At 43.7% G+C, this 27456-nt stretch overlaps 1 protein-coding gene and 1 long non-coding RNA gene across 2 annotated transcripts in view; one reads left to right on the forward strand and one right to left on the reverse strand.

Moving 5' to 3' along the window:
• The window catches only part of NUP210L (nucleoporin 210 like), a 46915-nt gene that overhangs the window by 14366 nt on the left and 5093 nt on the right, over nucleotides 1-27456 (forward strand). The window contains exons 14-35 of the mRNA XM_067539277.1: nucleotides 323-468; nucleotides 2091-2312; nucleotides 2834-3007; nucleotides 3442-3634; nucleotides 4938-5026; nucleotides 5373-5477; nucleotides 9810-9911; nucleotides 12023-12151; nucleotides 13649-13776; nucleotides 14742-14874; nucleotides 16064-16126; nucleotides 16592-16771; nucleotides 17409-17489; nucleotides 18924-19055; nucleotides 19661-19819; nucleotides 21056-21147; nucleotides 22237-22411; nucleotides 23132-23307; nucleotides 23581-23801; nucleotides 25515-25651; nucleotides 26245-26371; nucleotides 27118-27267. Of these exons, the coding sequence (XP_067395378.1) occupies nucleotides 323-468; nucleotides 2091-2312; nucleotides 2834-3007; nucleotides 3442-3634; nucleotides 4938-5026; nucleotides 5373-5477; nucleotides 9810-9911; nucleotides 12023-12151; nucleotides 13649-13776; nucleotides 14742-14874; nucleotides 16064-16126; nucleotides 16592-16771; nucleotides 17409-17489; nucleotides 18924-19055; nucleotides 19661-19819; nucleotides 21056-21147; nucleotides 22237-22411; nucleotides 23132-23307; nucleotides 23581-23801; nucleotides 25515-25651; nucleotides 26245-26371; nucleotides 27118-27267 (3114 nt within the window). The remainder of the gene's footprint in view (nucleotides 1-322; nucleotides 469-2090; nucleotides 2313-2833; nucleotides 3008-3441; nucleotides 3635-4937; nucleotides 5027-5372; nucleotides 5478-9809; nucleotides 9912-12022; nucleotides 12152-13648; nucleotides 13777-14741; nucleotides 14875-16063; nucleotides 16127-16591; nucleotides 16772-17408; nucleotides 17490-18923; nucleotides 19056-19660; nucleotides 19820-21055; nucleotides 21148-22236; nucleotides 22412-23131; nucleotides 23308-23580; nucleotides 23802-25514; nucleotides 25652-26244; nucleotides 26372-27117; nucleotides 27268-27456) is intronic.
• LOC137147289 (uncharacterized) lies at nucleotides 4794-11561 on the reverse strand. The gene is made up of 3 exons (XR_010918176.1): nucleotides 11433-11561; nucleotides 9888-9979; nucleotides 4794-5293 (listed from the first exon to the last, which is right to left on the reverse strand). It is a non-coding gene; the product is annotated as an uncharacterized lncRNA (long non-coding RNA).

Below are 27456 nucleotides of genomic sequence, written 5' to 3' on the forward strand. Positions count from 1 at the left end.
ATTTTTTAAAATACCTGTTTTCAAAGTCCATTTATAATTTATTTCCCAAACTGTCATTCCCCATTTACCAGTTTGAGTATTGCATCAGCCAGTCACAAGGTCTAGAGAAAGTCATTGTATCATAATGTCTGGCACTGTATAATTTGAGTCTTTCAACAGCTAACAGAAACAGGAAAAGTGGAGAGAGGGTGACAGTTTGATTTCCTAAATTTGTCCGAAATATTTCCCTTAGATCCCATTACAGCCATAACCCTGTGTCCAGACATCAGCCCTGCTTGTTGGAGATGTAGAAAGTGCTGAAAAAATGCTCTCAAATTTTCAGGAAATCAGAAACCTGGCCTGACATTCTGCTCCAGCATCCAGTTAGCAGCAAAATCCTTGGGACACACTTTAGTAATGGTGAGCGCGACCGTGTTCCAGGAGTATTTTGAAACCAGTGCCACGTTTGCTGCTTATGAGCCTCTCAAGGTGAGGAGGTGCTCCTCTTTCTACTTCATTACCTCCTATTTGAGTCATTCTTTTGTCTTTGCTGTCTTCACATCTTTGTTTCTGGAGCGAACCCATTGGTGGTAGTGAGGCAGAAATGCTAGTGCACACTTCCCTGCTGTTGTGGACTACCTGCCTGTATCCATGTTGCCATGGAATTGTGGTCCGAAAGAGGGGACTTCACCTTGGAGAGATTTGTGAGGCTTTATTAATTAACATTTGGTGAGTGCCTTGGAGAAGGGAGTTTAAAGCGTATCACCCTGAAATTATGTTGTATTTTTCTCTGGGAGGAGGAGATTCCTCCCGTGCCTATTATTCCTTGATGTTACACCTACCCACAGTTGAAACAATGTTTTGCAACTACCGTCCTTCCAGACTCAGAGGGTTGGGCAAACTCCCTTTGGAGCCATCATTACAGCTCTTTTATTGAGTCACGGGTTCAGGTTTGAGCGACACATTACATGCACTTCTTGCCCATAGTGGTCAAGCCGGCCAACGCCACAGAACTTTCTCGCTGTCCAGGTGCCTGGTGTAGGGCTTCATTAGCTAGGGGTAGGCAGGATCACCCAGGATCACAATTGGTATTACAACAGTGCCAATATTAATTTTATGGTCAGGGAAGAAAGTGCCTGCCGGCATCTTTTTGAACAGACCTGAGTTCCTAAAGATGCACTTGTCATGCACCTTTCCAGATCACCCCACACTGATGTCGGTGAAGCGTCCCCTGTGATCCACAAGGGCTTGTAACATCATTGAGAAGTATCCCTTTCGATTTATGTACTCTGTGGCAAGGGGATCCAGGGCTAAGAAAGGGATGTGTGTGCCATCTATCGCCTCTCCACAGTTTGGGAACCCCATTGCAGGAAAGCTTTCCACTATGTCCTCCATGTTTCCTAAAGTCACTCCCTTCTTAGCAGAAGTCTATTAATGGCCCAGCACACTTGAATCACAGCTGACTGGTGGCAGTCTGGCGTTGCTAACTTCCACAAAGCAATGGCCACTCTCTTCTCCACTGTCAGAGCTGGTCTCAAACGAGTATTCATGCCTTTCAGGGCTGGGGAGAGCTCTCCACAAAGTGGCCTTTCACGTTCGGAAGTTCTCCAGCCACTGTTCATCATCCCACACCTTCATAACAATGCGATCCCACCAGTCACTGCTTATTTCCCGGGACCAGAAGTGGTGCTCCACTAACCGCAGATGGTTCGTGACAGCCTGCAGCAAACGGGAATTGTTTCATTCTATGGCTTGAAGCAAGGCGGCCTCTGTAACATTGTAATTTTCAGTGCTGTGGCTCCTCTCTCACCCCTGAAAATACTGCAGAATAAGTCGTGAGGTGTTTGTGATGCTCACAATAATAGTGCAAAGCTGAGCGGGCTCCATTCCTCTCAGGCGAGAGCATGTGCATGGCAGAGACTGAAAGGTTTGAAAAAATGGTGCGGAAAGGAGATCGTCTGTTTGTTTTGGACTGGGGCAAGAAGGGGGGACGTATTCTGAGTGTAAAGGAGAATCAGGCCCACTGGTTGTATTATAGACTTTACCTTTTATGTCCTTGCTTAGAAAATATATTAAAATAAGTGTCTGCTAATTTCTCTCCTTGTAATCAGTCTATAAACCCAGTGGCAGTGGCATTGGTGACATGGCAGTCAGCAAAGCAGATGGTATTTGAAGGAGGGCCAGGGCCATGGGTTTTGGAACCATCTCGCTTCTTCTTGGAACTGATTATGGAGCATGAGGAAAAAATTGAGGTTACACAGGTCCGACTGCCAACTAAAAGGAAACAGAACCAGTACATTTACCGGACTGTGTGCCTGGAGTTGGGAGAGCAGGTAGGAAAAACACCTATGTTTTCTGTGATATAATAACCAATGGCAACAGATTGACTAATATCTCACTCATAAAGCAATACAGTGTGAAAAAATTTGTTCCATTTCTCTTGACAGGGAAGTTTATGGCTTACAATAACACAAGCTAAGTGAGGGACAGTTTGATTCTTGTGTACCTAAAATTCTGCATTTCAGAAACTCCTGTTCACTCTGCTGAGGAAATAGAAAAAGGGATAGTGTAGTGCTGCATCTGAGACTTAAAAGTATTCTGTGCAGAGACACTTCATGAGCAACTCTGTGGGCCTCTCGAGATCCTCCCAGAGAATGTTTGTTTATTTTTGTGTTTCGGTATTTTTTTTTTTTTTACAGACCAGACCTTTATCACAACCTCCTGACCCTGGTATGGTCTTGCTTTTGTTTTCTTTAACTAATCCCATTTTGGGATGCTGTTCAACATGAAATCTTGGGTGTAGCTGAAATTGAAAAGCCTGCTTGTTAACCATCTCCCTTGCATGTCCTTGAAGGTGCTTACATTCCGAGTGGGTAATCAACCAGGAGTCCTGAACCCTAGTCCTGCTGTGGAGATGGTGCAGGTGACTTTCATTTGTGCTCATCCAGCCAGTATGTCTGTGACTCCAGTGTACAAGATAGCTGCAGGCGCCCATCATTGCCCATTGCCTCAGCACAACAAACAGCTGGTAAGACTTTATATGTTTTTAAAAAAACGAATAACCCGACTCCTCTCTAATGATTTGTAGGATGATTGGGAACATATGATATGTTTGATCTAGATTAAGCTTATGTAGCATTAATTGATAATTTAATAGCTTTTACCAGAAAACTATTATCTGAAGATGGAATCACCTCTGTCACATGAAACTATTTGGATGGCCTCAGCTCAGTTCCTCTGTCCATCAAACTGGCTGAGATAGTCGTGTAATTTGGCAGTTACTCACTCTGCATCAGAAAACTGCAAAGAGGAATCGCAGCATCCTGGGCCCTGTAGTCTCCTTAGGTTACAGCTCTCTGGTTCAGCTGCAGGTGGCTATGGGCTGCATTGTACGAGGTGGTTTCCCTCTAGAATCAGGCTCCAAGTTATTAATGAGATTGAGTTCTATTATTTTGGGTGTAGATTCCTGTGTCCAGTTTGAGGAATACAGTATTGGAGTTGGCCATGTTTGATCAGCACCGGCGGAAGTTTGACAACTTTAGCTCCTTGGTGCTGGAGTGGAAATCAGCCAATGAAACTCTCGCACACTTTACTGACTCAAAATCCATGCAAATGGTAGCAAAGGATGATGGGAGTGGACAGACCAGATTGCACGGTACCTGTTCAGTTTTATACACTGAACTCCAATTAAGTCAGTCAGAGTTGCACCTGATTACCCCGGAACTAAATTTAGCTCAAACACTCTCTCTTTCTCTCTCTCTCTCTCTCTCTCTCCCTCTCCCCCCCTCCCCTTCCTTCTAATGTAATCTCTGGATTTATGCATCACCATATTATCTGGGCTTCACTTTCTCTAATCATTTGAAACTTATAATATGGTTTGTGGAACACAGGCATTTATGGAATAGTTTGTGGCCAGATTCATAGCATTATCACTTAAAGGAGAAGGACATAGAATAATGTTACTGTGTGTTCAATATTCCTGATCATTGTGAGTGTGATGAGGTAACATAAATTAAGCTCAGAGTTCAAGTTTCTTCCTGAGGCTGGGCTGCCCCTGTGTTCCCACCCTAAGGACTGTTAAGACCATTCCCTAGATCAATGACTCTCAACCTTTCCAGACTACTGTATCCCTTTCAGGAGTCTGATTTATCTTGTGTTGTACCCCCAAGTTTCACCTCACTTAAAACTGCTTGGTTACAAAATCAGTCATAAAAATACAAAAGTGTCACAGCATGCTATTACTTAAAAATTGCTTACTTTCTCATTGTTACCATATAACTGTAAAATAAATCAATTGAAATATAAATATTGCACTTCTATCTTAATGTATAATATAGAAAGCAGTATAAGCAAGTCATTGTCTGTATGAAATTTTAGTTTGTAATGACTTCACTAGTGCTTTGTATGTAGCCTGTTGTAAAACTAGGCACATATCTAGATATGTTGATGTATATCCTGGAAGACTTCTGCATACCCTGAGATATACCTACCCCTGGTTGAGAACTTCTGCCAGATCATCTTTTTAGAGAGTCAATCCCAGTTCCCATATATCTCCAAGTTGAGTAACAAACCACCTGCCTATGTGAGTCAGCAGCAGCCACTTAACCCTTTCCCAACAGAATCTCCTCCTCCTTACAGGGTGCATGGGATATGTCAGACAAACACTGCTAGTCTGCTACAGCCTTTAAAAGGGTCAAAGCATGGGTGATGGGTTATATGTGTGTGTGTTTAAACATAACACCAGGGAGCTGTCAAAGAATAATTCAGGCAGATTTCTAACAATTAATTAATTGCTTCCAGTTCTTAACCCTGATTTTATTGCCCATGAACCTCACTTGCAAGTATTGCATGCTACTCACTTATTCCTATTTGAAGGTGGAATTGTTGTTTTTGTCTTTTTTTCTTTTCAAATTCTCTCTCTTGTTTCCAGTGAAATTTCTGCTTTCTTTTGCTTATAGGGCATCAGCTCCTGGAGGTGCACCACATCAAAGGGACTGTTCTGATTGGAGTCAGCTTTGTGAGGTATTCAGAGAGAGGCAGTCCAAGAGTAAGTAGAAAAGGACATTTTGGGGCACTTTTTCAAACCCTTCTGAGATGGGCATAATATGGATTGCTTAATCTTTGGCTGATCTGTCTAGCAAACTGTTGCAGTCTAATGATAAATTGAGCTGAGTAGATTAGGACTGTGCAGATAAAATTATCTTCGGGTTTGAATATTGGGCTTTGTCCTGTTTCAAAAGGAAAGTCCTATTTTTGCCATCACAGCCGATCAGGAGAAGTGAGAGTGCAGTGCCACTGGAATCATCAGTTCCTCCTGCAAAAGAGAAGGGTTGGGTTTTGTGACTAAAAGGAATACTAATGTAACGTCTCTCTGGTTTTGGTTCCATGCTTAGGAAGTATCTAACTTGCCTACTTCCACGGCTGTGGAGTTGATACTGGTAGAGGATGTGTCGGTGGTGCCAGACAATGCCACTATATATAATCATCCTGCTGTGAAGGTAGGAATTTTATTAGTATGGCTAAATTGTATCACATCACTCTGATATATTATGTAGCCTTTTACTATCAATAAATGTGTTTTTCCATGAACTGCCTTCATGAAAATTTGGAAGATAGTGAATGTGTTTTCCTGTATAAAGCTCATGCCCATCTGTTGTATAACCAGTTCTCACTTCATGAAAGGAGAAGAGAAGCTCCTTGGTCTTCCCCTTTGTGCTCATTGAAATGTACATACAGAGTGCTGCTTACGCGCACAGGAAGCAATGCTTCTGAAAAGAACGCCGCTGTTCTAGATGAGTCTTAAGAAATGCGATCTGCAAGTACTCTTTGCAGTACACTTAATGAAGCCTGCCCTGCCCGTTTCAGTGGAACTAAAGAGAGTGCAATTCATAGAGGAATCCCTGTTCATTGCCTTATGACAGTGTTTCTCAACCTTTTAAGTAGCAAGTACCCCCTAACTTCTGACAATTTTAAGAAGTACCCAACACTCCATTTTCCATGGGGTTTTATATTTACAGACTAATGTGAGCCGTGTGTTGGAAGAAGGGCTGAGTATGTAAGGCCATGATATGACAGATGTCAGATCTAGTGTGGGTAGGGTTACCACCTTTATATCAGGGATGCACAACTCAAGTGTGTACCTGGGCTAGAGGTGATGTTGGCCAAAGCCAGGAGGCTTTGAGCAACATGCCAATACTGGGGAATGTAAGGCGCCGCACCAAATTTTATGCCATAGATTTGAGAGGAGGAAGGGGTGAGAGAGAGACAGGGAAGGAGGGCGAGAGAGAGACAGACAGGAAAAGAGGGTAATTGGTGAAATCTGGGGCTGTCATAGTTGTCAATGTCACAGCTCAGCTAGAGCAGTGAAATTGACAAGTTTTCTGGGCACTGGGCTTTGAGCCAGGGAAGGGAGCTGCCACCTGGGCAAGTTGCAGTCGCCTGCCGCCTGGCTGCCAGCCCGGGAGGTGGGCAACTGCCACCCAATCCGAGCTGGGGCAGAGGAGGCTTCCATGCCGACTGGGACCCAGGGATGTGGGCAGGTGGCTGCTGCCCGTCTTCAAGCTGGGGTGCGGGAGGCTGTCCCTCGGCTCAGAGCCAGGGCGCAGGTGGCTGCCATCCAGCTGCGAGGCCAACTCGCAAGATGCAGGAGGCTGCCACCGGGCTCCCACCTGGGAGCTGGGAAGCGGGGTGCTGAGGCCCGCCTTCCCCAGAAGCTAGCAACTGCCGCCTGCCTCCCAGCTGGGAGCAGGGACCGGGTGGGAAGCGGAGGGCTGCTGCTTGTTTCCCATCTGGGAGCTGTGACAGGATGGGAAGCGGGCAGCTGCAGCCCAGCTTCCTGGGACTGTGGCAACTGCCACCCACCTCCCAGCTGGGAGCTGTGACTGGGCAGAAAGTGGGGGGCTGCTGCCCGGCTTCCCCAGAACTCAGCAGCTGCCACCTGCCTCCCCTTCACTGTTTTTTTCCCGGGTACCCCCTGCCTGTGTCTCGCGTATCCCCATGGGTGCACGTACCACAGGTTGAGAAACTATGCCTTATGACACCCTTCTGTTGAGTGTCTCTGTAGCACTCCCAATCTCTGCCCACTGGCCAGTGAGTGATGGGAAATCAATCTTGGGTTTTCCATTTGAAACTGCAAAGTACCAACCCACAGGCTGGGCCATTCACAATAGTTTTAATTGGATAAATGGTATTTATTAGCTGATGCCCTTGAGCTTCCTTTTTTTGTTGGATCAGCAGGATCTCCTTGGGGGAATTATGACTGTGTGTGTTAGAGTTGGCTATTCTGAATCACCTCATCATTTAAGGCCAAATCTTGAGGTCTTTACTCATAAGAAAACAAAGGCCCTACTGGGTCAGATCAGTGATCCATCTAGTCCAGTGTCCTGTCTTCCAGTGCCTGATGCTTCAGAGGGAATGAACAGAACAGGGCAATTTATTGAGTGATCCACCCCCTGTCATACAGTCCCAGCTTCTGGCAGTCAGAGGTTTAGGGATATAGGAGTCTGGGGTTGCATCCCCGACCATTTGGGCTAATAGTCATTGATGGACCTATCCTCCATGAACCGATCTAGTTCTTTTTTGAACCCAGTTATACTTTTGGCCTTCGCAACATCCCCCGGTGCAACAAGTTCCACAGATTGACTGTGTGTTGTCTGAAGAAGTACTCCCTTGTGTTTGTTTTAAATCTGCTGTCTGTTAATTTAATTGGGTGACTCTTGTTCTTGTGTCATGTGAAATGGTAGATAACACTTCCTTATTAACTTTCTCTACATCATTCATGATTTATAGACCTCTATCATATGCCCCCTTCAACCTCTCTTTTCTAGGACGAACAGTACCAGTCTCTTTAATCTCTCCTCATATGGAAGCTGTTCCATACCCCTGATCATTTTTGTTACTCTTCTCTGCACTTTTTCCAAATCTAATATATGTTTTTTGAGATGGGGTGACCAGAACTGCACACAGTGTTCAAGATGTGGGTATAACATGGATTTATATAGTGGCATATTGATATTTTCTGTGTTATTATTTATCCCTTTCCTAATGGTTCCTAATATTCTGTTAGGTTTTTTTGACTACTGCTGCACATTGAGCAGATTTTTTAAAGAGCTATCCACAATGACTATAAGATCTCTTTCTTAAGTGGTAATCACTAATTTACATATAAAATGATGAGATGTATACCTGGGATTATGTTTTCCAGTGTGCATTACTTCATATTTGTAAATATCGAATTTCATCTGCCATTTTGTTGCCCAGTCACCCAATTTAGTGAGATCCCTTTGTAACTCTTTGCAGTCAGCTTTGGCTTTAACTTGTGTTGAGTAATTTTGTATTGTCTGCAAACTTGGCCACCTCACTGTTTATCCCTTTTTCCAGATCATTTATGAATATGTTGAACAGCACTGGTCCTTGTACTGATCCTTGGAGGACCCCACTATTTACCCCTGTCCACTGTGGAAAATTGACCATTTATTCCTGTCCTTTGTTTCCTATCTTTTAACTAGTTACTGATCAGACCTTCTTTCTTATCTCATGAGATCTTGTCAAAGACTTTCTGAAAGTCCAAGTACACTATATCCACTAGATGACCCTTGTCAATATGTTTGTTAACCCCTCAAAGAATTCTAATAGATTTGTGAGGCATGATTTCCTTTTACAGAAGCTGTGTTGACTCTTTCCCAACATACTATGTTCATCTATGTGTCTGATAATTCTGTTCTTTACTCCAGTTTCATCCAATTTGCCTAGTACTGATGTTAGGCTCACTGGCCTGTAATTGCCAGGATCGCTTCTGAAGCCTCCTTTAAAAATCAGTGTTACATTAGCTATCCTCTAGTCATCTGGTACAGAGGTTGATTTAAACGATAGGTTACATACCCCAGTTAAGCTCCAGAGGGGTAGCTGTGTTAGTCTGTATACAGCAGAAACAACGAGAGTCCTGTAGCACCTTAAAGACTAACAAATTTCTCTGGGCATAAGCTTTTGTGGGTTGCAACCCACTTTGTCAGATGCATCTGCAACTCATTGTTTATACCACAGTTAGTAGTTCTGTAATTTCATGTTTGAGTTCCTTCAGAACTCTTGGCTGAATACCATCTGATCCTGGTGACTTATTCCTGTTTAATTTATCAGTTTATTCCAACACTTCCTCTAGTGACATTTCAGTGTAGGACATTTCCTCCGGTTTGTCACAGAAAAAGAATAGCTCAAGTTTGGAAATCTCCCTCACGTTGTCCTTAGCTGTGAAGACTGGTGCAAAGAATTCATGTAGCTTCTCTGCAATGGCCTTGTCTTCCTTGAGTGCTTCTTTACCATCCAGTGGCCTCCCTGATTGTTTGGCAGGCTTCTGATATATGCAAAAGAAATTTTGTTAGTTTTTGTCTTTTGGTAGTTTCCCTTCAAATTCTTCTTTGGCCTGCCTATGTATTCTTTTATACTTGACGTGCCAGAGTTTGTTCCTGTTTGTTTTCCTCAGTAAGCTTTGACGTCCAATATTTAAAAGATGACTTTTTGTCTCTGTTCCCTTCTTTTACTCTGTTGTTTAGCCATGGTGGTATTTTTTTGGTCCTCTGGAGGTTTTTTTTTTTGTATTTTTTTTTTGTTGGGGGTATACCTATAGTTTGAGCCTATATTATGGTGTTTTTTTTAAATTTTCCATGCAGCTTGCAGTTCTCAATTCTTACTTGGGCTAAAATTCCCTTTGGAGACTGAGGAAAAGCCTAGTAAGGACCACAGGACCTTAAATCCCTCAGTCAGTGAGCCAGCACTCTGAGTTGGTAGAGGAGTGAGTGCACTGGGATTTTATTCATTTTTCTGTATCCTTCTAGGAAGTATTTGATCTAGTGGAAGGATCTGGGTACTTTTTGGTTAACAGCAGCGAAGAGGAGATGGTAAACACTACATACCTGGAAGCAGAGAGTGCCATCAAGGTGAGCACATTCAAGATGTTTTGTCCAGGAGAAAAGCTTGGATTCAAAATTTCACAGTGATATTCACCCTCCAGGAAAGAAATAGATATTCTCTCTCACTCTCCACTCCTCCTTTCTTTTTACCTGTTTATGCAGTTCACTTTAACACATAGGATTACTTTATTGCTAGCAAGTGTGTAAAGTGGGCCAAATATTTGTCGGAATAAATTTCTCAATAAGAGAAAATGTTAGAATAATGGATTAAAGAATGCCTGTCACCAAATGGTACAAAATACACTGGATCAGTGACTAATATATGTATGTATGTAACCCTTCTGCCAGACAGAGTTGGCAGCAGCAAGGGCCAGGTTCTGTATCTAGGGGTCCCTGTCAATGATACCACACCAAAGTGGCTCGAGCCCCCACCCAGTCACCTAGGAAATCTCACACTATCCCCTGGGCACCCCAAAGGGCAATACTTCATCCCCCCCCCCCTCGCAAGCACAGAGTCTGAGCGTAGAAAGTAAATCTTCTAACAACAGAAGGGAAGTAACACAGCACTGGTTTGGGAAACAGTGCAAACAGAATGAGCCAAACCCATCCCAGAGTACTGGGGCGTGTCCTTCACCTCTCCCTTCTCGCTTTCCCCTGTACTGACCATCATAGTTGCAATGTTCACCTCTTGGTTGGGGCTCAGCCAGTCCCCCTCTGCAGGCTCCTGCTAGACTCCGGCTTGACCAGACCTCCTCTGCTGCTGTCTCCTGCCACCTCTGGACCTCACTGAGTCCCCACTGCTGGCCCCCGCAGTCTGCTGGCCCCAACCGCTCCTGGCTCCCACCGTCTGCTGGCCCCCCTCTGTCTACAGATGCTAACCAATCCTGGCATCTGCAGGCACTGACTGCTCCTGGTTCCCGCTGTCTCAGGTGCTGCCCACTGCTGGCACCTCTGGTGTTGTCAGTCCAGGTTTCCCAGTCTCTCTAGTAATTCAGCTCTTAGTGAATTTCAGCTCATGGGAAAACCGTCTGCTGACACAGAAGCAATGTCCCTACTTTTAACAAACAAAAGATTCCAAGAGGAATCATTAATTCTACCATTTAACGGTGGGAGGAGATTGTCAATCAATGCCTGAGGGTAGCCCTTTGCCAGGGCTAGTGCAATCTCAACAGGAGACTTCTCACTCTTCCCCTCTCCCCTTGCAATGCTGAAACATCCGTCCGCCACCCTTTTGGGGCTCTGTTTAGGTGAGTGAATTTTTTTATCAGAACAGGCTAAACACCGATCTGATGCCATTTGTTCATACAATCGAAGGACAACATTTCATTACCCCTGCAGCTAACACAAAAGTGATGGTAACACAATACCAGACACTTTGACTATTTCCCATCATGTGCAGCACCTAGTGTGCTTATGCAGTATGCTGAGTACTTAATTGTATTCATGCAAATACAAAGCCCATGCAAATAACGTGCCCCCCATCAGCCGCGGAGCAGGGAGAGCGCCACTCCAACACTCAGACCTTGCTTACATATAGATTCTATTTACCTTTTGGGTTTTATCACATGGGTAGGGACTTGGCTGACTTCCAGCTTCTGTATAGGGTGACACTTCCAACCATTATAGTTTCTACATGAAAATTAATTCTCTCCCATAGTTTTTCTTGCTGATATTTCCTGTAGCAGTAAGTAATACAATATATTATTTGGTGCTAGCTGGCCCAGGGGCATGAGTGGGCAGTGGGGTCAGAAATCAAATTTGAGTCAGCTTTGCTTTCCTGTAGAGGTAAATTTAGCCTGAATATCAGGAAGAAAAATCCTGACTGTGTGACCTTCTGGACTGTTGAATAATTTTCAAGGGAAGTGGTGAAAAACACTAGGAGTTAGGACATTTAAAACTAGACTGGACAATGCTCTAATAACTGCGTTGTAGGAAACAACCCTGTGATGGCTTCTGAGGGTTGACGCTAACAGAGCTTTTCCCTCTTTCATTTACATGGTTGTTTGAACAATGACTTTTCAGCAGAACGCCAGACTTGGTCACTTTTACAAATTAGCTTTAGCTTTTTGGTAACACATGCAAATTAAATCAGTATCCACTACCGATAGTGTGGCTGTGCGTCCTCACTTTCCTTGTAGGTCATCCCTTTGCATCCTGGATCTCTAACCTTGGAGGTCTACGATCTTTGTCTGGCGTTCCTGGGATCGTCTACAGTCTATCTACGTGTGTCTGATATGCATGAGTTGGAGGTAGATCTCATTGATAAGGTGAGACAATCTTAGGGAAACTGAAATGTCTGTAAAAAACCTAGCCCAGTGGGATGTGATATTCTTTGTTTGTTCTTCTTTCTGTTCACACTATTTGTTTGTTTTTGGGGTTTTTTTTGCGTATGGAGCCACCTATGAAGTCATTTTTCTTTCAGGAGATATTTGTTTTATTTTTACACTTAGGGCTTGTCTACACTTACCTCCAACATTTGGCGGCAGTTGACCGGAGTTACGCAAGCTACGCAAAAACTTGCGTAATTCCCGTCGACTTCTCTGCTTCTCTTCTGCACGCCATCTTCACTGCACTACGCCACTTGAGAAGGTGATCTTAATACATCTATTTCTGGATCGACTGAACAGGTCTTCACTGACTGCTCAGTCGATCCAGAGAAATCGATCTGACAGCAGCGAATTCACCGCCATCAGTGAAGACGTAGCCTGAGAGAAATCTATGTGAACATATCTTCTTAAGTAAAAGGGACATTGTCAGTGTGCAGTCCTACACCTAGGCATCCAGGAACAGGATTCGTGGCTATTCCAAAATGCAGTTGGCTCCCAAGCACAGAGTATGTAGGCAGAGCAGAGTGACAGCACAACATGCATTCATGCATCCCCATCATGAAGAAACCCATCTCTAGGTTGTTTAGTAGAGAATTTAGACTTTTAACTATGGTAGGGCGATGGTTTTGAGAGTTTGAGAGGCTTCAAAAATATGTGAGTTACACTTTGGTACTGTAATTCTTAGGATACTTTCTTCAAATCCTGTGGAGCAGAGATATTTCACATGACCCACTTAGCGGGGGTTGGTATGTTTTGTGCAAGATTTGCACACAGGACTGCAAGAGAAGTTGTGTTATTTCTTCAGTACTTGGTTAGACACTGCCCACTCCTTCCAAAGTATCTACTCTTCTTCCTTGGGGGAGTAAGCCACTTCTTCTGGAACTGAGCTGCAGGGGGCATATGTTGAAGATTGAGTGCAATGTCTTAGCTAGGGATCAACCATGAGATCTTGCATCCACTTCAGAGGTTTATTTTTCACAGTAAATCATACTACGGTAGAAGGGCCAGATCAGTCTTTTTGGTTTTCACATTTTACTAACGTGAAATCTTATTTTACCTGGGTTAAAAATATATTTAAGGCCATTCAGTGTCCCAACAACACTGTCACTCTCTGCACAATGGGAGACTCGGTTTGAATCCCTGCTTCATACTATAGAGGCTGCCAGACATTCTGGCAGCCCCACAGCAGCTCCTCCATGAGATGAGCCTCTAATTTCAACAGCAGGAACTCTGTATTTCTGGTCAGGAAGTGACACTGAAAGGAGAGGGAGCCTACACAAATCCTCTTGAATGTCCTGCCTGTGTGAGTATCTCTCTGCAGGTAGGAAGGAGAACTTAAGAGATGTAAAGTGGGTGGTGTCCTTCTGCAGCCCATTTAGAGTCAGGCATAGGTACAAAGACTCTGCCAAAAATTGTAAAAGTGCTCTTTTTAACTAGATCGAGATTGGCAAATCTATCCTAGTCAGCGTGAGAGTCCTTGGTTTTCATCGACATCCGTTCAGGAGTAAATATTTCAAGTATATGAAGCTCAAACTGCAGGCAGCATCTCCTATTGTTACACTTGTGTGAGTACCACAGTAGGCAGTGTGGGGCATTCCACCTCAGATAGCAGCTGATAATATCCATCCAGTGCTGCAAAATAGAACTGGCTACTATAGAGCAAAATCCAGCACCCTAGCCATCTGCTGGCTAAAGGAGCGTAGTGGTGATTAGATGTCAGGACTCCTTCATTTTATCTTGTTATGTCACTGTCTCCCTGTGTGTTCTTGGGAAAGTTGCTTAACCTCCCTATGACTGAGGTTTAATCTTTGGTAAAATGGGGACGATACATAAGTACCTCATAGGGTAGGTTGCCAGGCTTAATTCATATTTGTAAACCTCTCAGTGTAGATCCTCAATGAAAAGCAGTGTAGAAGGCAAAGTGTTATCTCAACTCCCACGACTTAGTTTTATGTACTACCATGGAATCCCCTTGACACAGAGATCTATAGCTGTGTATTAAATTGTTTACATTGTTTATTTCTGACTTGGTTGCTTAGTCCATAAATGTATAGCTCTTTTGATTGAAATAGTTTTCCTTGGAATCCCTGAATCATCTTAGTACTATTCTGCTTGCTTACTGTGGAGGCAGATGAAAATATTTGTACTTACATACAAATATCTTAGTATTCAGCAATGATGTTGGAGATGAGGAACAGTTTAATGGATTGAAACCTTGCCATAGCATGCCAGAAATGTTGTGTGCATGAGGGAAAGAGACATTAATTTCCCTGGAAAAAACAAATTCCAGAACATTAACATGGTTGAACACAGCCATCGACTTTCTCACACCTATCATAGATTGTGTATTCTGCCACTCGAAGCTTTGTGCAGCATAAGACTAGGACTGTCCTGACTATCTAGAAACACAAACCTCAGTATTAGATTCGTTTTAAACTCATCTGCTAGTTAAAGATATGTTCTGTCCCCAGCATCATATGATTTGAATGCAAGGTGGGAAAAGTGAAATAACTGCTAAGTGTCTATGCAGGCGTATGGAGCAAGTGGGTGAATACTCTGAAGTCTACGTACTCCGAGCTGTCACAATAGGCCAGACAACTGTGGTGGCTATGGCCTGCGACAAGATGGAACGAAAATTCACTTCTACTCCTCGGAAGGTTGAAGTAAGAATGCTCACCATTTGTGTCTCCCCATTTTCAGATGTTTCTCACTTGATATAGACTCATTTCCTTCGAAGTGCAGTGGAAAAACCCACTTGGATAACGTTGGCCTGAAAAGCTTGGGTTTTAGATAGGTTTGACAGTCATAAAAGAATGGAAAGGTCTTATAAGAAATCACAGATCTTGGCAATGATAATATGCTGCTATTTGTATATTTTACCAAATTATCCCATTTACCTATTAAAAGTCTTTGTAGTCCTGATGTTTAGAAAAGAGTGTTTGCTAACTAGGAGTCCCATTCTCTGTTATAGAAATCTCAAAGAGATTGGACATAATCAGCTTAGGGAGATGCACATGTGATTTATTTTGTGTGCTGTAGCAAAGAATTCTGATACTGAGCCACCATCAATCTTACTCACTAGTCTCTAAAATATAGGTAATTTTACCTCGTGAGTTCTTTTGGGGCGTGGGGATGGCATATAATTTATGTGACACTTCAAGACTAAGTGTAAACTGGCTTGGTGTCCTGAGTAGAATCATAGAGTTGGAAGGGACCTCAGGAGGTATCTAGTCCAACCCCCTGCTCAAAGCAGGACTACCTCAGCTAATAATCCCAGTGAGGGTTTTGTCAAGCCGCAGTTTAAAAACCTCTAAAGATGGAGATTCCACCACCTCCCTAGGTAACCCATTCCAGTGCTTCACCACCCTCCTAGTGAAAAACCTTTTCCTAATGTCCAACTTAGATCTCTCCCACTGCAATTTGAGACCGTTGCTCCTTGTTCTGTCATCTGCCACCACTGAGAACAGCCTAGCTCCATCCTCCCTGGAACCCCCCTTCAGGTAGTTAAAGACTGCTATCAAATCCCCCCTCATTCTTCTCTTCTGCAGACTAAACAAGCCTAGTCCCCTCAGCCTCTCCTCATAAGTCTTGTGCTCCAGCCCCCTAATCATTTTTGTTGCCTTCCACTGGACTCTCCAACTTGTCCACATCCTTTTTGTAGTGGGGGGCCCAAAACTGGACACAATACTACAAATGCGGCCTCACTGATGCCGAATAGAGGGGAATAATCACTTCCCGCCATCTGCTGGCAGTATTGCATCACTAAGGAAGTATTTTTTGACATTAAAGGTTTGTCTTTTTAAAAAGAAATCCTGCAGCATTAAAGTTGTTTCTTCTTTTTCCCATTCCCAGGTCTTTCCTCCATTCAAACTCATCCCAGAGGAAATGACACTCATTCCACACAACATGATGCAGGTGAGTTTTAAAATATATTAGTTCTTCCGGACAAACGAGACTTATCCAGTCCCCTTTGCCTCTTCCTTCCTTTCCCACTCCCCCAATATTCAATGAGTACAATACTGGTACAAGTGCCTGCTAGAACAAGAGGTAAAAGCTCTATATCTGATTACTAGTCCTACCTCTTTCTCACTCAACCTTCTCCACTCTTTCCTAAGCAGTACCTCCCCTCCCGCTCACCTTGTCACCTCCAGATCATTTCCAGGCTAACTTCTCTTGCTCCTTTTATTTGCACTGTGAGGTGTATCTGAGACACTCACTTGAGAAGATGGGGAAGAGACACTGCGGAGTTTGTTTCCAATATATGACATGCTTCCTGTTTGTGGACAAGGAAAAGTGCAGCTCGGGCATGTGTTTCAGTTGAAATTGCTCTGAGGCTACAGTTTCCTCAATGAGCAGCCATCCTGTTTAAATATATTGCAGGTGATGTCAGAAGGCGGCCCACAGCCACAGTCCATCATTCACTTCTCTATCAGTAACCAGACTGTGGCTGTAGTTAACCGGCTAGGCCAGGTGACGGCTAAGGCAGTCGGAACAGCCATAATACAGGGCACCATTCAGGCGGTCAGTGAAGACACTGGAAAAGTAATTGTTTTCTCACAGGTATCTTCCTGTCTTGTTTTGTAATTCCTCATTTGTGTGTCTGATTTATTTCCCTTGTACTGGCCTCTGCTGAGGAAGCATATCTGCAGATGGGTTTGGGCATCTCAGTGGACAAGATCCCACCTTATGTGCACGCCGTGCCTAGACAGAAGTAAAGGTTATTGTAGGGCTGTTGTTATAGTTTGTTCTTTTGTTTTATATTTGAAATGAGAGAGAAGGCCTTTGCCTGTTGGAGGGAGAAATTCCTGACTAAGTGGCTTCAGCTCATATATCTCTGTGTTTCTTGTTTTGTTGCACACTCAGTGGGAAGTACATTGTTTAAACAAAGTGGATATTTAATTCATGAAAGAAATCAATGGGGCATCAAATAGCTCTATACCAACCAGAAACTTTCCCTGCTTGGCTAGCAAATAAGCTCCTGAAGCCTCTGTGTTGGTGGTCATAGTGCCACATTTGCTTATTGTTCTTCAAAGACTGTCACTTCTACAATCCAGCTAACCTCTGCGACAGTATGCAAACCTAGTTCTCTGGTAACCAGCTTGCAGACTGTTTTATTTTGATTGTAGAGCCCCAGTCTCCTTCAGATTGTCCATTTTACTTGTATATCTCGAAGCATGTTGTTTGCCTTACATTTCAGGGTCAAGTGGAATTGGAAGTAGTTCAGCTGAGAGCAGTAAGAATTCATGCACCTGCCACTAGGCTTATAACAGCCACCAAGGTTAGTTCTGTAGCTGATATCCAAAACCACTGTGACCTGCAAGGAGGGCATGATTTTCTCGCTCTGGCTGGGAGTTCGTGATTGCAGGTATAAATCCAAGTGGTGCTGAAAATCCTGAGATATAGGGTTCATTAAAGTAATTCAGAACTGAAAAAGGACTTCTTCAGTCTAGGCCAGTAATTTCCAGCCTTTTCAAGCAAATGGCACCAGTTTACCAAATGGAGACTTAAGCTGACTCCCGTTCAACTGTATGCTCGAGCATACTAGCACTGGGTGAGAATCATGCATCTAGTCTGAAACTTTCTCATAGTTGGAATTTGGAAGGACTCTCAAATGCTTTGTGTAGTTAGCTATACATGAGAAAAGTGAGACGACAATTGTGTTCAGGACCGTGTGGAATGTGCACCGAGAAGGAGACCTGCTTGGCTACTGCCAAAGAGCTGTGTATAGTGGGGGGGAATATGCTCGCTCTTCTTGCCCTACGCAGCTCCTCCCACCTGTCCAGGGAGTGGGAGACTGAATCTGGATCTTCTGCACACACGTATGTGCCACTGTAAGAAGGGGCTGGGATCTTTTCTCCAAGGCTAGGCATTTAGCAAGGTGCTTTGTATGTTTTATGATGATGCTAAGGGACTTCAGAAATTATGCTCTTGGTAATAAATTCATGACATATACTGCAAACGCTAACTATTTCTGAAGGGTTTACAATTAATTTCCTGTATCACCATGGTGATGACTCTTCATAGTCTGTGTCCTATTAATTCCTTTGTCTGCTGTTCATCAGAATGGCCCTTCTGGGTTAGACCAATGGTCCATGTAGCCCAGTATCCTGTCTTCCAGCAGTGGCCGGTGCCAAATGCTTCAGAGGGAATGAGCAGAACACGGCAGTTATTGAGTGATCCACCCCCTGTCATCCAGTCCCAGCTTCTGGCAGTCAGAGGTTTTGGGACACCAGAACATGGGGTTGCATCCCTGATCATCTTGGCTAATGGCCATTGATTAACCTATCCCCATGAATTTATCTCATTCTTTTTTTAACTCGATTATACTTTTGGCCTTCACAACATCCCTTGGCAATGAGTTCCACAGGTTGACTGTGTGTTGTCTGAAGAAGTACTTTCTTTTGTGTGTTAAACCTGCTGCCTGTTAATTTCATCGGGTGACCTCTGGTTCTTGTGTTATGTTATGTGAATGGGTAAATAATACTTCCCTATTCACTTTCTCCACACCATTCATGATTTTATAGACCTCTATCATCTCTCCACCCCCAATCCCCCGTCAGCTCTTTTCTAAATTGAACAATCCCAGTCTTTTTAATCTCTCCTTGTATGGAAGCTGTTCCATATGGAATGAAGCTTAGACGTCCAGATTGTAATATAGGAAACATCAGCAATTTCCCTGCGTTCCCATGGTGACAGTATTTTTACTTTGCAGATGCCTGTTTACGTCATGGGGCTGACCAGCGCTCTGACTCCATTTTCCTTTGGTAATGCCAACCCAGGGCTAATATTTCACTGGTCACTGAGCAAACGGGATGTTCTGGACCTTCTCCCCCGACACTCGGAGGTATGGAGCTAACACCCACTTTGTGGCAGGTGGTGATTAAAGGCATCAGGGGATCAGGCAAGCTGCATTTAGAATTCCTTGCTGGGCAGATTAGCACTGCTTTGCGGGCCATATGCTTTGAATGTCAGCTTCCCTGGCACCCTCGTTCAGCTAGCTTAATAAAGTGACCAATCCTTCCTCAAAACAGACCAAGCCTTTCACACAAGCCTTTAAACGGACCTCTGCAGTGACATTGCCTTAAACTTCCTTACACTAAGTCTGATGTATGCATGTTTCAGACTGTAAACTCCTGGGGGCAGGGACTGTTATTAGCAGTCTCCTCATCTGAGCAGAGCCAGTTGGAACTGCACTGAGCAGGATGCTGATCTTTTTATATCTTAAGAGGAACTGTACTAGACGCTTGAGGGAGTTTCTCATGAACCATTCTGCCTAGAGACAAATAACTTATAATAGCATCTCTCATCATAAAGAAGAAAATCAAGGAAAAAGTGACCTCTCGCACCCCACATATGGCATCTTTCTGCATTTTTCCTTTACTATAAATGGACAGTTGATCAGAAAGGCCTGAGCAGCCTGTAATGACAACCCTGCCATCTCTCTGTCAGGTTTCCCTGCAGGTTCTGCCCGCGAATAACTTTGCTATGGTTGTGTATACCAAGGCTGCTGGGAGAACCAGTATTAAAGTGACAGTGCAATGTCTGAATGTATCTGCTGGTCAGTTTGAAGGAAACATTGCTGAACTCTCCGATGAAGTACAAATATTGGTAAGTTCCTCTGGTCACTGCAAATGGGATCTCTTACTTTCATGGTAAGGTGTAGAGGTCAGGACTTCATATCTGAAGCAAGGAGGAAAAAGGGAAAACAAAGCCTAGGCAAGATACCCTGTCACTCTGGCAGGACAGATGATGTATTGTGGTCACAATGTGCGTAGAGATGTGTAAACCCTTCTCTGCTTGTCTGTATTTCTTGCTAACTGAGCCTGCTGGTTGTTGGTGGTTTCATTCAGTTTTCCACTGAACTCTTGCTCCTTGTGGAATGAACATAAATTGTGTGTAACTACGGCTCCACCTTGCTGCTGTGTTGTTTTTGCTCTAAAGCAAGCGGGAGTTATGTTAACGAGTTGGCCTGCTCATGTTAACTGTCCAGCACACACTTTTGATGTGGATTTTCATTTAGATTTGCCTCTTGAAGCCTTTAGAATAGAAATCTAGTCACCCCCTCCACAGCAGTAGTTTCAGTGACTGCTCTCAGGCTGGGAGCCGAACATTCTTGGCATTTTCAGAATAAAAGGAAATACCAGCCAGTAAGCAGGAAAAAGTTCCTCATTTCAGTGCAATGTGAAGGACTTTAACTGTACAGCTCCCATTAATAGCTGCTGGAAATGCATGTTGAATGCTTAGTCATTTCTTTAGTTACTTTACTATTTTCTGTATTTTTATATTCCTTATGTGAAGAGGTTCCCAATAACACAAGTGCTTTTCTCTGCTGATGAGCACTGCATTGCCATCATCATTTCCACCCCCTTATGAAGGTGTTTTTGTCTGATTTCTTATTGACCAGCATACATAGAAACCTAGGATTTCTCATAGCGGATCATGTTATTGGTCAGTTGATTCTTGTATTCTCTCTTTGGCAGTGTACTACCTGATGCTCTAGGAGTTAGTAGGGTGGAAAAAAGCCCATATGTTCCTGTCCTGTTATTCACTACTGTATGCATAGATGGTGGTAGATTCTGTCAGACAGCAATCAACATGCATTTGCAAACTTAAAATGTGTTAATTTTTACTATGTCACGTATAAAGTTAGTGATAGAAAATGATCCAGTCTCTACATTTTAGTTACACCATTAAATCTCTGATCCCCTGTGGGAAGGTGTTCCATAGGATGATCACATTTCGTGTGAAAAAGCATTTCCTTGAATTGGTTCTAAAAGTATTTAATTTAACCCAGATGTATTTTTCTGAATTTCTCTTTATAAAATGATTGTTCTGTTCCCACAGGTGTTCGATAAGCTTCTACTTTTCTCTCCTGAGTGCCCTGCAGAGCAGATTCTGATGTCCACAAACTCACAGCTCAAGCTGTATACAAACAGGTAAACAAAGAAAAGATATTCTAATCTGAATCCAGGAAATACAGGACAGAGAAATAGTTTACAGCAGGGGAACCCAATCTATGGCCTGCGGGTTGTACACCTCCCACCAGATCATATCATAAGACCCGTGGCCTGCTTCAGCACAATATACTGACAACTGACTCATTAGCATTTTTGTCATTTTGGCCCACACAAGGTTGTGCTTAGGTTCATGTGGCACTCTTGTGTAATAAGGTTAGGCACCACTGGTTTACAGCGTATGTTCTTTCAATGCAAGGAGCTGTCCGTCTCTTTGCATTGAAGTCAACCCTTTATCCTCTTTCCAAGAGCTACACAGATTTGCAGAATTCTGTTGCATGACAGACCACTTTTGGGCATTCTCAGTCTCTGAAATTGCCTTAACATCACTCTTTAAAGCCATAGGTTGTGCATGTTAAGTGAAACTCAGCCTGGCACAAACGGGCTTAACTGAAATGTAAGTGTTTCACAGGTCCTTTGCTAGCCGCCTGCACAGGGATGAATTTCATCTAGTGAGTATTAAGAGCAGGTTGAGTTCTTACCCTCAGTGAAAGAAATGAATGTTGGATAACTACAAATGCTTGTCTCTGGAGTGGTAGTTTTTGTGGTTCTTAGATTATGCACGCTCCCAGAACTGTGCTTTTTGGTATGCACTTTTCTGAGAGGGGTCCTCCGGTATTTTACCACCCACAAATGAGCAGAGCTAGGTCTGACTCTCTGGAGAATATTATGCCTTCCTCAAGCTCTCGCTCTGTCAGCATAGGGAATGAGATTGAATTTGGGGCCTGTACTCTGATCTCCTGTGAATCAGAGTGTGGTGCTGCCACTGAACCACTGGCCCAGCATTTTCATGCCTGATTAAAACAACAATAAAGTATGTTAAGCTGTGAACTAGAAAAGCTCAGAGGCACGATCTCCTGGGCGAGCTTAGAAATTGCTGGATGCGTGGCTTGTCTGAGAAAAGCCCTAGCTGCTGAGGTTTTTCATAGCTTCACTGCCGTCCATTTAGCCTGAAATTCTCAGTCTGTCAACAGTCTAACTGAGGGTTTGTTCACTCTGTTCTTGACCTAGGGAGGGGGCGGCGTCTGTGAGCTCTCAAATCCTGCAGTGTTTCCCCAACTCTTCCGTCATTGAGGAAAACGGCCAAGGTCTCCTGAGAGCAGGAGCCATAACAGGCACTGCAGTGCTAGAAGTAACTTCCCTAGAACTCTTTGGAGTCAACCAGACAATCATAACTGGGGTCCGGGTAAGACTCACTGCAGACATTTGCCAATACTATTGCAGGTAAAGGAAACAGCACCAGAGTCTGATTTTTCAAATCACTAAAACCCACTGATGCTGAGACATCACGTACAATTCGTTTTTTCGGGATCAGTGTCTCAAAGGGGTAAGGACCTGTGGCTTCCTTTGCTGGCTCTGGGAGGGAGCATGATCTGGTGCGATAGAGATCAGGTGTACTGTGAGGCAGGTCTCCTGGGTTCTTCCTTGGCTCTGACACTGACTCAACTTGTGACCTTAGAGGCCAGTCATATCACTTCTCTGAGCCTTAATTTACCCTTCTGTAAAATGGGTGGTGATGATGTGTTGTTTAATGTTTGTAAATCATCCCACTGTGTGAAAGGCCTCATGGAAGTGCAAGGTATCTGTTACTTCATTTTTTTAGGGCTTAAAATAAGAAACCGTGCCGACCGTCTCACCACAAATATATATAATGCATGCTTTTTAATTGATTCATGTGGTACTGATAATTTTAGGGCAATCTTTAAATGTTTTGTTTGAAGGGAGACCAAGCACAACTTAAGTGCTGCAGGAAGAGATATTGATGGTTCAGGAGGTGGTGCTCTTCCTTCTGAATTAGTTATGAGCCATTGTACACTTGTACATAGTGGGATCTGTTTCAGTGGAAAAAAACATAAATATCATGTCTTTTTAAAAAGTGACCCAAAGGAAGCATTGTCTCTTACAGGTGGCTCCGGTATCATATCTGAGGATAAGCACCAGTCCCCAACTCTACACAGCTGGCAGCCCAGCTCTCATGGCATTTCCTCTGGGCATGGCTCTTACTCTCACAGTCCAGTTCTATGACAATATTGGGGAAAACTTCCATGCCCAGAACACCCAGCTTTACCTGGCTTTGAACAGGTACAGTCCTGAGGAGGTTGGCACATAGCTGACTAGGCTGACCAAAACTCAGGTAAAATTGTAGCATTACAAGTGGTGGCAGAGGTGAAAGGGTCTGTATCTCAGGGCTAAACCAGATTTGAAGGGAGCCAGATCAGAAGTGAAAAGCTGGTTCACTTAACCCACTGTGCTGTGTTAGCCTTTGGGTTTTTATACTTGAAATATGCTGCTTATCTTTTCTGGGCATCTGAAGCTCTGCTAGGTTTCTTTTGATTGGGACTTCTTTGCTTTCAGAGATGACCTGCTGCTAATCAGACCTGGGAATAAGAATTACACATACATTGCTCAGGCTGTAAACAGAGGAGTGACACTGTTGGGAATCTGGGATGAGAAGCGCCCAGGCATGGCTGATTATATCCATGTGCCCGTGGAGCATGTCATTGAGCCAGACCTCTCAAAGCCCATTGCAGTAGGAGATGTGATCTGTTTCAGCACACCCCTTGTAAACCAAGAAGGTTTGTGTGTTGTTTCTCTGCTCCTGTTGTGGTGCAGTCTCTAACTACTCTGCTGTTGAGCCTTGTGGCCATTTCTAGTGATTATGTTAGATCTCACAAGTTAAGCAGCGCTAGGCAGCCCATACTTGAACGGGAGACCACTAAAGGACATTGAAGTGGTACTGGGGATTCAGTAGGGGCCACCTTACCCAGAGCTGGAACTGAACTTGATGTCCCAGCATGGAGTTAGGGTTCCCTGTGCAGCTGAAGGTACTGACTTGAAGGCAACATAGAACTGTGGCTGTGGTGAATTATTGTCATTAAAGGTCCCATAAGAATAGAGGTATTCACACCAGTGTCCTGACGAAATTCTAATCCAGACACATTCTGCTTCCATAAAGTCGTCATCCAATTTCAAGTTGGCATGGCTTCTGATTGCTCCATTAACTCTGTGACCGACAAAATAAGGGGCAGTGTATGTAAAATGCATAACTGCTTAGTGATGGGAGTTTGATTGGCACCAAGGAGTTAATTTTGGACATGTTAAAGGGGTCTCCCTTCAGCTTGCCATACCGGGAAGAGCCTGTGTAGCTCATTTGGCAGGAAGAAGGAGATGAAGCATGTTGCCCAGCTCTGGCTTTGGCTCCACTGCATGTGGGGGAAAGTGGTGTTGGCCTAACTTCTGCACTAGGTTCATTGGGACTGAGCACAAAGGGAGCTCTGTTGGGGTTGGTGGAAATCCTGCTTGTACAAGAGCTTAGCTAAATGCAGTGAAGGGCTGCCGGTGGCAATTCCTAAGTCTCCCCCAGAACCAGAAAGAATCGGCTTTAGTGGATCTTCATTAGGAAAGAAAAGGGTGTCTGCTTCTTACCCTCTCATGACAAGGGACCTAATTCTCCTCTCACGTGCATTGTTTTCTACACCAGTGTGACTACGTTGGCGTCAGTGGCTTTGTTATGAATTTATACCAGTGCAAGTGTAAAGGAGTGTCAGGCTCATCTCTGCTGACAATAGAATGCCTGCTCCATTCTCCAGTGCTCTAGGATTCAAGCGTGGGCTCAACATTGCCGTCCTTGACCTTGACTCCAAAGGAATGTTTTGCATCCTTTCATTCCAGGGCTGCTATTTTCCTCCTTTCTCCACACCCACCAGAGTGGCACTTTACAGCCATCCAAGAGGGCAGGCTCACAGGGACTATTGAAGGGCATTCTTTACACAAAGGGTTCTGCAGCTGCACTAAAAGACTCGATACATAATAGTCGATGCTCCTGCAGTTCCAGTTTTATTACTCTGTCATCATCACTGCACAGTCAATTAGACTTTGACAGGGTCTTAGGAACAAAAGGTAACCAGAGAGCATTCACAGGAATGCAAAACCTTTTCCTTCACCCTATAAAACCTCATTTCAGCATTCTCTTGACTCAGCGACCCTAAAAATTAACCTGCAGCCTCGTGGTTCTATTTTAGTCAAGAAAATATGATTTGTAGACTGCCTTTGAGATCAAGCAGACAGTAGCTCAGTGCATTCCACCGGGGGGGCATTTGTGCAGTGTGACTATTTGAAAGGTTCGCTCTAAAAAGACAAGATCTGTGAGTGTGATGTACACTGTGTGAACACTGGGAACACCCTGTAGGGGAAGTGACGTCTGAAAGGTATTCCCAACATGTTCAGTGATTCTTTTCATAAAGTGGAGACTGACCAGAGGAATCTGATTTATGACTTGGCCTTCATAGGTGAACCTGGGCTGTGGCAAATCTCACCCCCTGGCATTCTGGAGACAGACAGTGTGAGTGGAGCAGCATTTGTGAGGCATGCTGGGACAGCTACAATCTTCCATGACATCCCAGGAATAGTGAAAACATATCGAGAGGTATTTATTGCTACACACTTCTGTAGGCGAGACTAGCTTGCTACTGCTTGTGCCAAGGAAATTCTTCTCATAATTACTTTGCATGCTGCACTCATGGCAGTTAGTTTGTATTTATCTTGGAATCCGTTTGTTTACAAGAATGTACAGCCTATACTTACAAAATGAAAGCAGCACAATTAGCATTGTGGCTGAAGACTGTGTTATGGTGCTGCAAAAGCAGACAGAGTTTTTATTGTAACTTGACATAGGATAATTTGCAAACCTGGATTCAGTTTCTGTGTAGGAAAAACAATCCTGCAAGTAAGTTAATAGGATCTTAAAGAAGACAGTAAGAACTTAAGTCTCTTTTAAACTAAGGGGCCTTACACAGCTCTGACAGTGTAAAGGAGAGACCCCTTTATATCACGCTGGCAGTGAAAAGAGGCCTTACCGTAAATGACAGTCTGGTCCCAAGGGTAATAAAATGGCTTGGTTCTGGAGAATGGGAGAATGTTCACTAGCTGGAAAAAAGTTACAGCAGTAAAACTCCCCACTAGCCATATGAACACACCAGTCCTTCAGATACAAACGTATACTCCGTTTTAATGTTTTAGGTAGTTGTCAATGGCTCATCAAGATTAAGCCTCCACCTTGGTCCCAAAAGCTACCTAACCAATACGATGAACTCTTCTGAGTTCTGGGTTTTTGTTGCCACAAGCAGTGCAGGAGCAAGCCTCAGAGGTAAGACCCTTTACTGCTGGCTTCCTCTTAATTCCTCCAGCTTGGCCTAAACTGAACTTCTGCAGTTAATGGGGTGATTGTAGTGTTTGTTCCGTGGGAGAGCAAATGTGTTTGTTCCATAGTATCCCTCATATTTGAGAGAGAAACTGAATTGCAGGTACAAAAGCAGTTTATAAGCTGGTTCTCTAGCACTTTATTCAAAGTCAGTATAAACCCTGAAGTCTTTATAACCTGAAAATGAGATGAACTACCGCTCAACCTTTGTAACTGCTAGACTATAGATTACCTGTACATCCTATTTGTCCTTCCAAGAATAGCAAAATTAGGGATATTTTCTTATGTAACTACAGGAAATTCTTTTAATGTATGCCTTGCCTGCCCTTTCCGGTTTACTTTCCCTCCAAGTGCCGCTCAGATTGCAGTGACTGGAATTGGCACCGTAAAGCACTAAGAAAGGACAGGGCCTATTCTTATGCTGTCAATAAAAATGTCAGTTTCCAAGCCATGGGTTTAAGTAAGAAAAACATGTTGACTGTTTCAAGCTCAGCATTGTACTTTGCCATTAAAATGACTGTAGGCGTCAGTGACTTACTGGGAAAGAATCTTCTGTCTGGGAAGTGTAGGTTGGATAGAAGTTATAGACTGGCCTCTTAGCTGATCTGTCCACCAGAGAAAGCTCCATCACCCTAGGCTTGAAAGAGATCCATGTGGAAATACTGGCTCATTCATTTTTCTCTTTCTTCTAGGTCCATGCAGCCCTAGTCAGGTTTATGCAATCACTAATCTGCTTCTCCCAGAGTCTCACCTGCTATGTCAAGTTGAGTTCAGCCACACTGTGCTGGATATTCCAGCAAGGAAAGTCTTTCATGTCCGGTCACACTTCAGTATTGAAAAAGGTAAGCACACATATTTTTTTTTTCTTCCCACAAAATTCCCATTTTCCACTGGATTGAGAACATGGTGATGTTTCACGCAAACATTGTTTCTGCTGACTTGGTAGCATTGGTTAAGAATACATGTAGTGAATTCTCCTTTCCCACCACTATTTGTAGTTTTCCAGTGATAGATGGCTTATGTATTAAAAA

The sequence above is a fragment of the Emydura macquarii genome, unplaced genomic scaffold (genome assembly GCF_026122565.2).
Source record: "Emydura macquarii macquarii isolate MOO-44397 ecotype Brisbane River unplaced genomic scaffold, CSIRO-AGI_Emac_v2 contig_527, whole genome shotgun sequence".
Taxonomy (NCBI): Eukaryota; Metazoa; Chordata; order Testudines; family Chelidae; genus Emydura; species Emydura macquarii.